At 36.6% G+C, this 12,959-nt stretch overlaps 1 protein-coding gene across 3 annotated transcripts in view; it reads left to right on the top strand.

Moving 5' to 3' along the window:
* ATP8A1 (ATPase phospholipid transporting 8A1) overlaps window positions 1-12,959 on the top strand; it is a 136,323-nt gene that overhangs the window by 99,421 nt on the left and 23,943 nt on the right. For all 3 annotated transcript variants that reach the window (XM_080403935.1, XM_080403936.1, XM_080403937.1), the window contains 5 exons: window positions 713-787; window positions 923-1,045; window positions 3,502-3,580; window positions 7,464-7,525; window positions 12,459-12,515. In XM_080403935.1, the coding sequence (XP_080260061.1) occupies window positions 713-787; window positions 923-1,045; window positions 3,502-3,580; window positions 7,464-7,525; window positions 12,459-12,515 (396 nt within the window). The remainder of the gene's footprint in view (window positions 1-712; window positions 788-922; window positions 1,046-3,501; window positions 3,581-7,463; window positions 7,526-12,458; window positions 12,516-12,959) is intronic.

Below are 12,959 nucleotides of genomic sequence, written 5' to 3'. Positions count from 1 at the left end.
GAAGCACTCATACTGCATGCTATTCTAAAAACATAAGAAAATGTGTTAATGTGCCTTTCAAATTAAATTTGCTAATTTTTTTAACCTTTTAGCAAAAAGTGGTAAAACTTTTATACCACTATGGAAGAGACGTCTGATTGTCTCTAAAGTACTCTGAAGTTGAGTTAGTGCTCGTTAAGTAGTTGTAGTTGATTTAGTGCTCTGGTAAAGCCTCATCCTCCCATGAGCTTTGTGTATGAGTAAGGAATATTGGTACAGTTTTCAGTATCAAATTGCACCTTACTCTGTGAATTCAGTTAGGAGGACTGCTTCTAATCTGTAGGTTGTGTCATCCCTTCCCCCCTCCCCCCGAATTTTTCAGAAATTTTCTTTTTTTAAGAATTAAATACAGTATAAATGCAGTGAACTTAAGTCACTCATAAATGCTTAAAGAACATGGTGTTTCTTCTGAAAATAGCTACCTCCTTTAAGTGTTTTCATATTTAGGTGGTGTAGCTCACATATTTGACTAGATTGCCCATTACCTCTTCTTGAACGCAAGCTGGAGTTTTTTGTTTGGGTTTTTTTTTTTATATATGGGTTTAAACCATAATATTTTCAAATGTGTTGTTAACATGTTCTAGGGATATGCCTTTTTGTGAAGGTGAAGAAAAAATCTATTGATCATACCTTGCAAGACATTTAAGTAATAGACAGTTCTCCTCTCTTTCAGATCTGGTTTGCATTTGTCAATGGCTTTTCTGGACAAATTCTTTTTGAAAGATGGTGTATAGGTCTTTACAATGTGGTAAGATGATGTGTGTGTTTTCATTTTTTTTCAACCATAATCATGAAAGTTTCTTGAGTAAGCAATCCTTAAGCAAGTCCTTGCCTCTTAAAGTTTTGCAATATGTTTGTTGTTTTTTTTTAATCCATCTACTAGATGTTTACAGCAATGCCTCCACTAACTCTTGGAATATTTGAGAGATCCTGCCGAAAAGAGAACATGCTGAAATATCCTGAGTTATACAAGACTTCCCAAAATGCACTGGACTTTAATACTAAGGTAGATTTTAAAAAATCAAATATAGTTAAAGCAGAGATTAATATGAATTTAGTATAGTTATCCTTTCTGTTCTATGCTGTTTCTAATTAAAAATTGAGGGGATTTTTATTACTACTCTTTCCAATTGTCCACTTGGTTTTTAGCAAGTACGGAAATGGACAGCAAGCATGTTATTTTTTTCAGCCCCTATTTTTTTCACTGCTGGTAATAAAGCTGTCTTCCATAGGCAGAAGTGATTAGACCTCTCTTGTTGCTGGGCTGTATGTATTTGTACTGTTATATGGAAATGGATTACTGAAGCCTGTGGAGAAGTGTTGCAGAGGACAATAAGAACTGTTGTTAGATTTGTAGAGGGAGGGACCTAGTACGATTCTTTGTCAATTTGGAGTTGTGATTTTATGGTTTAATTTTGAGTTTTGGGAAAAAATACTTGGAGTCAGTTAAGAATGCGTCAGGGTGGATCAAAAGGAACCTGAGGCAACTTTTTCATGGGAAATGGACAACATTCATCTTGGAGAGACTAGCACCAGAAGTAGTAAAAGAACGTAGGACTCCAAAGTATGTAAAGCATACACAATTTCTGTAGTTTTGTCCATAAATATTGTCTCCAAAAAATGAAATTAAACTTGTGCCTGAATCTGCAATTTCTTTAATACTGTGATATTTGTAAGAGTTCCTTCCGATTTTATTTTATTTTTCTAAATATAATTGGGACATATCAAGTAATGTCGTTGTATGTTGAATTTGGGGACATTTTCCATCTGTCACTGAATTAACAATACCTAATAATTAACAATACCTAATAATCCAATGCGTGATGATCTGTAGTAGACGTGCAGAGCTAATACAGCATGCTCAGCTCTTGTATCTGTGCCACTTGTGCTTTAAAACTGGAGTACCCCTATCTGTATAGAATTATTTCTCTAAACTATCTTTGTTCACTGAAGCATATAAGAATTTTCTCCTTCCTCACTTCCTTCACCTCCAAAAATGTGAAAGTTGCAAGGAAATGAGGGAAAACGTTTTATTGCGAATGCTTTACTAATATCAGGCTTTCATGGTCCATTAATACAGACACTTCTGTGTTGTGATAGTTCTAATAAATAATGTAAGTAATGAGTGACAGTTGTTGGATTTTTCTGTTTTTAAATATGCCTATAATATTTTTATTATTGCACAGTTGTATTGTTGACTTCATTGGACATTCTGTGGCTATACCCACAGAACACTTGCTATGAGTAAACATCTACAAACTTCCCAGCTACAAAATTCCCACCTATATAAGTTGAATAGTTGGTGTAAAGATTTGGAAACATTACTGCCTTGAATGTTGATGCAGATGTTTGTTATGGTAAAAGGGATCAAAGGTTATGAGGTCATGACAGAGGTTAAAGGATTAGCATGTGACAATAAGAATTGGTCAGAAAAATGGAAAAGTAGAACTAATTTTTCTTGCACCCACCTGTGCTTTCTGTCAAATAAAAACTTCTGGTAATGACATAGCAAGAAGGAGAGACAAAGGTTAATGAGTAGCACAAGTTCAAATGTGCAAAGTATTGGAGTGTAAATTAGATTATACAACCTAGTGTAGTTGTATAATCTAACAAAAGACTTTGAGACGTTGTGGAAAATGTGAGGCAGGCAACTTAATTTCAATTGTTTGAACACCTTAACACTCATAATACACAATAAAGGCTATGATAGTCAAAAGCATTGTTAAATGAAAAAACACGATTGCTATACTCAAGGAAATGGGTTACATATTTTTTATCAAGTCTTTTTATGTCTTTATACGTTATATTATGGAGAGTATCAATACGTTGTTTATCCTTAAACTTAATACAGTTCTTTGCAGAAGGCATGTTTTACAAATGAAAATAGGTTTGAAAGTAAAATTTGAATTATTTAGCAAATATGTTAAAGGAAGTTTAATATGGTGAAGCTATGCACTTCAAGAACGGAGTGGGTAAGAAGAAATCTGAGCAAGATACTTGTATTTGTCCTTTTTTAGTTCCTTTGCATGTGGGAATGCGTAGGTAGGTATATATAAAACTCAGGTTTTGATTGTTCTACCATCCAAATTTCTTATTACGCAAAATATAAATTGTAAAAGCTAGAGTCCTTTGTAATTCCCTACTTAGAATGTAGCAATTGTTCCAGTTGTCTGGTTTAGTTTAATTTTTCTGATGATATTCCCATATGTATACATTTTAATTTCCCTTCTGATTTGAAATTAAAAGGAGGGGATAATACACAGTTTTTTTCAAAGTATAAAAATAAACAAATGACCCATGAAGAGCTAAGAGGCAGAAAGTGTCTGTCAGTTATATTACTTCACAGTGGTGGCCTAACAAAAACATGTTTTGTGAATCTAACACACAGATAAAAAGAAAGGTCAGGGTTCACAGAGCTAGTTTATTGCAAATGGTTCTCATGGATTTTCTGTTTTCCCTTAGGTTTTCTGGGTTCATTGTTTAAATGGCCTCTTCCACTCATTCATTCTGTTTTGGTTTCCACTAAAAGCCCTCCAGCATGGTAAGTATTATGAAAAATAAAAATAAAAATATTGAAAGGCACAAAATGTCTAAATACCTTCTTTTTTCTTAGGAAAGCTTTATAAATACTAACAGTTTGGTGTAACTGAATTTCAAGATACCATTTCTAGAAGTAGAGCAGATACAGTATATTTAAAATGTTTTATTTTAAATTGTTTAAAAGTAGGAATAATGTTATGTACATATACATTAAACTTTACAAATAGGTTTTAAGTAAACTGAAACAAGGTAGAGAGAAATACATTGCTATTTAATTATGCTATTTTTTTATAATACGCTACTATGGTAAATACCTTCAAGATCCTAAATCACTACTATCCCTTGCGTTGTCTCTTATGTTTTGTAAACTTTTATTGCTGATATGTGTACCTTCTCTCCTGTTACTTCAAGGGCATACAAACCCATTAGCTTACATCCTGTATGAGGACTTGTGACAGAGGGAACTGGGACATCTTGGGACAGCTTAATCATGTCACTGTTCTAGTTCAACTGCTGTGTATGCACCTGAGCTGCAGAAGGAAATGGGGTGGTTGGGAGGAAAGCTGTATTAATTAAAGGAAACTTCAAAGTACTGCTTCCAGTTTGTGGGAATGGTTGGGGGGGCTGTCGTAGGGGGGTTTGTTTTGCTTCCACTTTTGGAGCTTTTCTGTAAAATCAGTAGTGTGCTTGGTTTCCCTGATGCAGCCAGGCAGTCTGCCCTCACGTAGGGGACAGAAGTATTCTCATGGACATTTTGGAACTGTTGGGTCTGGATAGCAGGGTGGTCACAGCTGCTTGTGCCCAAAAAGGGTAAGGGGAAAACCTCTTGCAGAGTATTTTGTACTCACTGACTGCAGATGAGTGTCTTCTGATGGGTAAAGGGAAGTAAAGGTCAGCCTGTTTTCTCTGAAAGGCCACTCATGTCATACTGGATGTGAGTTCAGTGGCAGCGGTTTGCTGGGGAGAGGTTTAAACAGCCCAGGGGAAAAGACTTCCGAAAATGTTAATGCATATTGTAAAACCATAATCTCAAATCCAAGCCAAAATCCCTGTTCAAAGCTGTAGCCGATCCGTGATGATATGTTGGTGATGCAGAATGGAGTCCGTGTGTGAACGGCAAAGCAGAGATACTTACATGAGCACTTGTGAGAGCAGTGTAGCGCAGTCCGCTTGGGCTCAGTCCTCTTGGGCTCACAGCCCCTGGGCTAGAACTGACCTGCTGCCAAATGGCCTCTACGCGTCAGAACAAAGTGCGTTCTGTCTCCCTCTTTCATTCCTAGAGACAGGCCGGGTGAGTAAGGGGAGCAGAATTGGGACCTGGGGATGGTGTACATGGTAGGCGGTATAACCGGTCCAGTACCTGCCATGAGCCCAACTGCTGCATGAAGGGGAAATGAGCACAGGATGGGAGCTGCTGTTAATTAGGTCTCTGATGTCTGTGCGTGCAAAGAGGAAAGGTAAATAATGCTGTTAGTTTCCTAGGGAGGAGCTGATGAGTGCCAGAGATATCCAACAGAAAAGGGAGGAGCTGATGAGTGCCAGAGATATCCAACAGAAAGGGGAACTTCTGAGAAAGGATCTCAGCCTCCACCTTCTCTTAGCAAAGAAGAGGCACAGGAGGACCCTGAGACATGAAAAAAGGAATGGGAAGAATGGGGTATAGTTCAGCTTTGTGTGTAACAGTGCATGAGTGCTGAGTCCCAGCACTCTGAATGATGGGAACAGACTTAACTGCCTGCCTATTCCTGCTAGGTGTATGTACAAAGCAGGAGAGTGCATTTTTGGGCAGGTATTTATTAGAAAGTTGAAAATCAAATCTTGAAGATCATGAAAATCTCGCAGAGCTCACAGTCTGTCAATCTCTTTGAGCATTTTCTCCTGTTTACTCTTCAGTCTCACTTGTCCACCTCTTTCCTATCTGTGAGTGGAAAATTGCAAACTGCATGCATTGTAGTAGAGTCCACCAAGAAATACATGATCAGAGAATAGGTATGGATTTGTAAGAATTGTCAGAATTTGCTCTATGAGACCCAACCGTTGTACAGTACACAGAACTAGAGTCTTTGCACTCCATGTACCATCATGTGGATATGAAAAGGACATAAATCTTCACCGAAGCTTCTTCTGATGCAACTTTGTCAATGTAACAGTAAATGGCAGAAGCCAAACTTACATCTACAAGTAAATCCACCAACTTCTCCCTCTTTTATAAAGCCTTTAAAATAAGCCATGGTCTCAGCTTTGTTTTCAGGCTTCCAGTGCTCTTGTAGTCCTTTGTGGTATGCTAGTCTGTCCAAGGAGAAAGTTAAATCTGGGAAGTATCAGGAATGCAAACCAGTATCACTAGAGCTAAGGAGGCAGCTGTTGTGAGCTGGGCTAAGTTAAGGAGGGCTGTTCGCAAGCATTTTTATTCTGATTTTCTGTGTGAACTTCCACCTGCTGTCTCCTTCAGAATATCATGAAATAGATCTTTTTTCTTTCCCAGATAAAATGGCCTCACAGGTGCTGAAAAGCTTTTAGAAAGGAGCGCTCTTCATCCGTGACTAAAATGAATTTAATTTCAAGCATGTATGAAGGTGATATGAAAGCTGGGAAAAAACGCTACACAAATATGAAAACATACTTAATTAGCAGCATTTAATATACCATATGCTAGCTAAGGATAGTGGAAAAATAAGTGTTTTCAACTACAAACCATTTTTATCAGCTTGCACCTTCCTCTGGCCAGCCCAATATGAGGAGTTTCAAAACCATCCCCATCCCCGCAAAAAAAACCACACCAAACACCTTTATTCTTCTCTTTCCCTAACATAGCTTTTTAAAAGCATCCTTCCTTATGCTTCTCAGCATTAGTGTGTTTTCTTTTTTCTTTTTTTTGTCTTGTACTTTTATCCTTGCTTACTACATGCACAGCATTGTGATATCTCTGTATGTGATGGCAGTAAAAAGCAATTTTCCAGTGATTAGAACCTCTACAGAAGAGTAAGTGTTCTGGTTTAGTTGGAGTACATGAACAATCTTGAGTGCTAAAAGCATTTCTAAACCCAACACATAAAAATATAGCAAGCTTAGAACTTCTAATTGACAATGAGGAATTCTCTCTGGATAGGTCAGCTGTGTGTTGTCCCATGTCTGCCAAGTACTTTTGCAGAACTGGGTTCAGAGAAGCCTGTGCTTTAACAATAGTTGTAAGTTCTGTTAAATAAACATAAATGCACTGCTTCAGAATTTTGAACTTAAGAACCACAGTACACGTAATTTGTATGCAAACACATCTCTTTAGGGTACTGACTGCATAAATCCTGTGTGTATATCCATACTTGCAAAGTGGATATGTATTTTTATGATTCTGTATATCTGAGCTGGGTAAATTTTGAACGTAACGAATAACAAGCATCTCAAGAAGTAAAATAGAGTATATTTTGTATTTTTACTGAATCTCAGAAATAGGGATGAAAGCAAAGATAAGTTTCTATACCAAAAATACCCAGAATCAGTGAAAATCTGACTCTCTTAAGGTTTCTGTTTACTTACATGTTACAATCAATGTACACTATAACTATTCTATTCCATATTTTTCTGAAGGTAAGATACTGTATCTCTGCTCTTAAAGTCACTCTAATTATTACTGAATACAATATTATTCATATTGGTATATGATGTTACAAAAAGCTCCTGCTTCTAGCATAATGCCTGAAGTCACTAAAAGTGTTAAAGGACTAAAAATTGTAAAAGTCATCGATCTCTACTGTTCAATAAGGTGAAATCTGCTGTTAGTATGCTGTAGGAAATGCTACCATCTCTTTTGTACCTAAATAAGATTTTATAAATATATATTGCTATTGTGGATGTTTAAATGTTTTTATCCCTATTTCCTTCCCCAGGTACCGTGTTCGGCAATGGTAAAACTTCAGATTACCTGCTCCTGGGGAACACTGTATACACTGTAAGTCTTCCTATAGCTATCTGGTCCTCTATCTGCTGACTTATCTATTATTTGCTCTCTTTTTAACTCTTTGAGATGTGGGTTTGTTATTATTTATAATTCTCTAATAGAAAACTTCATTGTAGTGTGTTAGGTATAAGATATGGCTCTTGAATGAGTCTTTGAGAAGCTTTGAAGTACATTTTGCATTCTAATTCCAGGTTTTAAAACAAAGCAATTTATTAAAGATGCAGAAAATATATCTGTCGTTTACTGGAAATTGTCTTTTTTTAAATAATGAGAATTGTAATGCCCTTATTAGCATGCTCATTAATTTAAGGTAAGTTTCTGCATTGGAGAAATACCATATTATTGGATATGGGACTGGTTTGTGGGCTTGTGAAGAAAAATTTCTGTTCTCCCTCTCTTAGTGGAGGCCTTGAAAAAAGGGATAGAGCCACATGGAACCAAGGTTTATAAGATGCCTCTTCAGAGACAACCAAACTGCCAGAATTACACCTACACATGCCTAACAGTAATCTTCTGTAACTCTCATAGATATTAGTCATTACTGGTTTGGATTTTTTTCTTTGAATCTTTTATCTCCTAAAATAAATTAATGAAGCTGAATATCTGTCCTTCACTTGCTAGGTATCAATGTTTCCCAGTAGATGAGGGTTTTCCAAGATCTCTCTTAGAAACAAAATTAGACTTTTGCTTACTGTCTGTTCTTCAACATTAAGAGTTTAATTTTTCAACGTCCTGTTGTTGGCCAATACAAAAAAGAAATTAATCTTTCCATCTGAATAAGGGGGCTGTAATCCAAATACAAATTCACATCAAAATAGATTTCCTTATGGAATAGGGAAACATCAAAACTGAAATAAAAGTAATGTAGAATACACTGTAGTCCTTTGAGAATGTAGCTACTGTTGACACCTCCTGTGTATGAGAGAAAATTTTGAACAGTGTTTGCTGGTCAGCTAACCAGAAAGGTTGAAGAGCATGAAGGGCCAAGTAACCACAGCCCGCTCATGTATTCCCTGCTGCTGTAGCAGGTCAAATAAAATGTTTCCTCTGCCAGTCAGTACATGGCCTTTAAAGTGGTTCTTTCAGATGCATTGAAAAATTTTGTTTGTTCACACATTTTCTTAAAAGTTCATTTGCTCTACACTTCCCTTTCCCTGTTCCAAAAGGGAAGTCAGCAGTAGTTGCATATGATCATGCAGTCTGTCATATGATGAACTGAGCTCCATTAGGGATGGATGGAATATCCTGGGTAAGTGTTCTCTGTGCAAGTCTTAATGAAATTAAGATGTAAGGTCACAGTCATTGTCATAGCTCAATTCTGACAGAAGTAGTTCAACTGACACAGGTCTACTTGTATTATGATCTCATAACAAAGCAGTGTTTAGAAGTCAGTGATGTATCTGAATATCAGCGCTTTCACCGGTATTGATAAATACTTCATGAAAGTATCTACCAGAACCACCTGTTGTTCTGAGTGAAACCGGTTCTTGAGGAGAAGTGCTCTGCACCAGGTTTTCTCCCTGTCTACAAATGTTTCATGGTTTGTTGTACTTAAAAGTTGCAACCTTGCTCAGTTCAGCAGAAGTTTATTTTATAAATTGTATGTATGTATATGTAAGTTACATAACTTCACCTATCCTAGCACCTAAGCCAAGTTTTCCGATAGCATCTCTTTTCCTTGATTGCTCTAAAAGTACGCTTTGTATTGGCCATAATTTTGTAGAGCGAGTTAGCACTGTACACTTGTTAAACCCAGTTTTTCAACATACTGCTGTAATCACAGCTGAAGTTCTTTCCTGAAGCGATCTCAGAACTTCATCCTGCCCAGTCACTCTGCTCTGCGCTCCTTTCCAAAAGCCAAGCTTGGCACCAGGAAAAAACAAGTTACGTATGCTGTACGAAGAGTTAACTGGATTTCACTAGGTCCCGTGGAACCGAGTGTTTGATAAGTGCTGTTGTTTAGATTGTTACCCACCAGCTGATGAGTAAGTCTTGAAATCTTATAGTACTGCAGAACATCTGAGTATCAGCTGACTCACAAATATCAAAGCCTGAATTTTGGATTTGTAGGAACATTTTCTACCATCTTCAGAAATTGGTTAATTTCTGATACTTTCAATGTAGTAACCTGGAGCTACTCATTACTGTTTGTCAAGCTGTATCCATAAACACTAGAACAGAGGTCACAGTGCAATTGTTCTGTCACCTTCTGCAACTTGTTTTCAACTAGGAGAACTGAAACTTCACCATCTTGGGAGACTAATTGCTTGCTACTAACCTGCAGAATGGCCAAGAATTTCCCAAGAAAACATTTCACCATTATAAGTCCAGACGATGTGCTTTATCATTTGTTTTACAGATTTTTCACTTTCCTTCACTTCAGATTGAATATCTGGGGAGAGGGGGGGGTTGCAATTGATATCTTCCTGCTCTTGCACAGGAATTCAGGGAGGTCTGGAGCACACAGGAAGATTTGAGAGACTTTCAACATTGGGGATGGGGAGTTTAAGATTTAAAAAAAAAATCTTTGCATGTGAAGTGTATGTGCACTGAGTTGTCAGTCATTGTCTTGAAATATCAAAATCATAAGTCTTCGGTACTTCTCATTCTTTTCACTGCTTTTAATCTGTTTTTAGGAAGTCTACATTCACTTGTACAAAAAATAAGTAGCAAAGGGATTCAGACATTAATACTGTTTCTTTGGATCCACAAAGGAAGTCAAGAATGTGCACTGACTCATATCATGTCCTGGAATTATTTCTTCAAACATAAATTTCAAATAGGAGTAGACTGCCATGAAAATATTTGTACAAACATTCTTGAGAGGTCTTTTTTTAAAAGCACAGTGCTTTATACAGAGTACCAGTTTGATTTATTGTTTCCTGGGTAGGATTCAGTAAGCTATTCTTAGTTTGGATCAAGGTGGGGAGGGAGCAATGAAACCTGCATTCTTGAGGAAGCTGCTGTACATAGTTTGTAAATTTGTTGGGGTGTCAGTTAAGATGCAAGGAGGGTATATATATCTATATATAGAGAGAGAGAGAGAGATATACACAGACAGTGTATATCCTTCTGTAGAGACCTGCAGTGCTTGGTTTGTCTATGCAGTGAGAATTCTTGATGTGAACCTAAAGAAGGATGTTTTCTTTTCTTAAGACTGACTCAAAAGTAGCAAGCAGGTGTACCAGATGAGTATTTTTTTTTGCCATAATTAATTTTTTTCACTCATCCAGATATAGCACCAGAACTGGATAGACTACAAATTAAGGACCATGACGAGTGTTATAATTTTCTCCTAATTAGATTTCACACATTTTAGATAAAGGAGTTGTAGTGTTGTGATTTTTTTTTCCCCTTAATAATGTAGTGATAGTTGAAGTAGGAGATTCCAGAATAAAAGCATAAACTTTATAGCTAGGGTGAAAGCTTTCTGGCAGGGTTCGTATCCTTCTGTGCACCAGACATAGTGAAAGACTTGTCATATTTAACCAGTTATTTTCAGCTTCTGATTGAAGTAAATTTCTTCTGAATTTCTGAGGCTTCTTGAAGTTCAAGCACTGACAAACTCACTTCATTTCTGCCAACCTGGCCAACAAACTAGAGTTCAAACTATTGCTCTTACAGTTGGAGCTTGGTCTTTGTGAATCAGTTTTTCAGCCTCGTGTTCTTCAGATTGCACACAAAGCAAGACTTGTGATTACATGTTCACACGTGAGTTACAAAATGTAATAATTATTCCTTTGCTAAACAGAAAACTTGTTTGTGTGAATTTCAAATGAAGGGGATAAACAATTTTCCTGCATCGACTGGCCCTTGCTGTGGGGTTGTAAACTTTCTACTACTGCTCATCTGTAACCTAAAATAGAGCATGTCATACAGGACAATAACATGATGTTTTCAGAGACTGCTCCATAAAAAGGGTAAAGATAAGAAAAGAGTAAAGATGAGAGGGAAGAATGAAAATGATGTTAACAGACTTCTTCAATATGTTATGTTTACAACAAACATAGGTCTTCGGCTGCCAACATTTAACTGGCTTTTCAGGGTGTGGCAAAGGTGACTTATTTACTAACAAAGTACTAATGAAGTGAAAAAACTTTTTTTAATTTAGACCAGTGTGAGCTTGAACAATTGCAAGTTTCCAGCCCAGCCTTCTCAGTCTGTCTCTGTGTAGAAAGCAGTAGTCATCTGCTCCATAACTAGGGGTCTACCATCTCTGTGAAGTCGACACCACTTTTCGCAAACCTTTCTGTGTAACCAAAATACCACTGATAAAGAAGCTAATGACTCAGTAAGAGATAGGCTTACAGAGCTCTAGGAGGCAAGGGAAATAAGACTTCTAACACAAAAGATGAGTTTTCCAAATCAAATGAGTAGCAGTTATTAATGGAAGCTAATAATTCTTAGTATTCTGTTACTGGTCTTTAAATCTTCTAGGAGGATTTTACTGTGGTCATTTCAAATAGGCACTTGAGCTTCAGATTTAAGCACACACAGTTATGAAAAAGAGGAAAAACACAGCTAGCTGTGGTCTAAAAGAATTTCACTGGGGCTGCTGAGAGTCCTGCGTGGTTTTTTGGAAGCAGATTCTGTTAAAGTGGAAGAGCTGTTCCATCACTTCTGCAGATCCACAGAAATGATTGCCTCTTACATTACAAACTTTGGTTTGGATCTTATTACAGAGCTAGGTGTGTTAACACACACATTACTTTATTCAGTATCATTAAGGAAATCACATTGGGGTTTAAGAGATTGATTATCCTTTCCCTTATTTCATTTGTGCAAGTAAACATGAAGTATGAAAATCATTAAACTTTTTCTTCTGTTCTGAAAGTTTAGCCAAACTAATAAATTCTGTGTTAAGTAAGATTCCCATATTAAATAAGAATATTCTCTCTCTCTCTCTTTCTCTCTCTCTCCCAAGTTTGTGGTTCTAACTGTGTGTTTGAAGGCTGGATTAGAGACTTCATATTGGACTTTGGTAAGCAAATACCTTTACCATATTCTCAAATGTTCTGTAAAATATGATGGATGAATAATTGTATTCTTTTCTTCTTGTTTACTGTATTTTTATTGTGTGTATATATATACACAATATATTTATTAATTATATATATTATCCAGTTTGTCAGCCTTTCCCACAGTATCAAATTAAACTATGGTTACTGCGTGGAAAGACAGAATATCCAGATATAAAAAATAATGCTTAATATTGAAAAGGAGGACATTGGGATAAGGCTTAAAGTAGTCCTTAAACTTAGAAAAATGAAATTACTCTGACCTGATTGTAACTGAACTTAAATTGGCTTAAAATGCAGTAGTAGCGCTGCTGAAAGTATCATTTGCTTTTAAGAAATAGCTAACTGGAATAGCAGTTAAATTAATACAAGGGGTGGAAATTTCATCCCAATGTATCAGATTCACA

Source organism: Falco punctatus (assembly GCF_963210335.1).
Source record: "Falco punctatus genome assembly, chromosome: 1".
Classification (NCBI taxonomy): domain Eukaryota; kingdom Metazoa; phylum Chordata; class Aves; order Falconiformes; family Falconidae; genus Falco; species Falco punctatus.
Note: the sequence above shows the minus strand (reverse complement) of the source record. Positions and strands in the feature narration are given on the sequence as shown.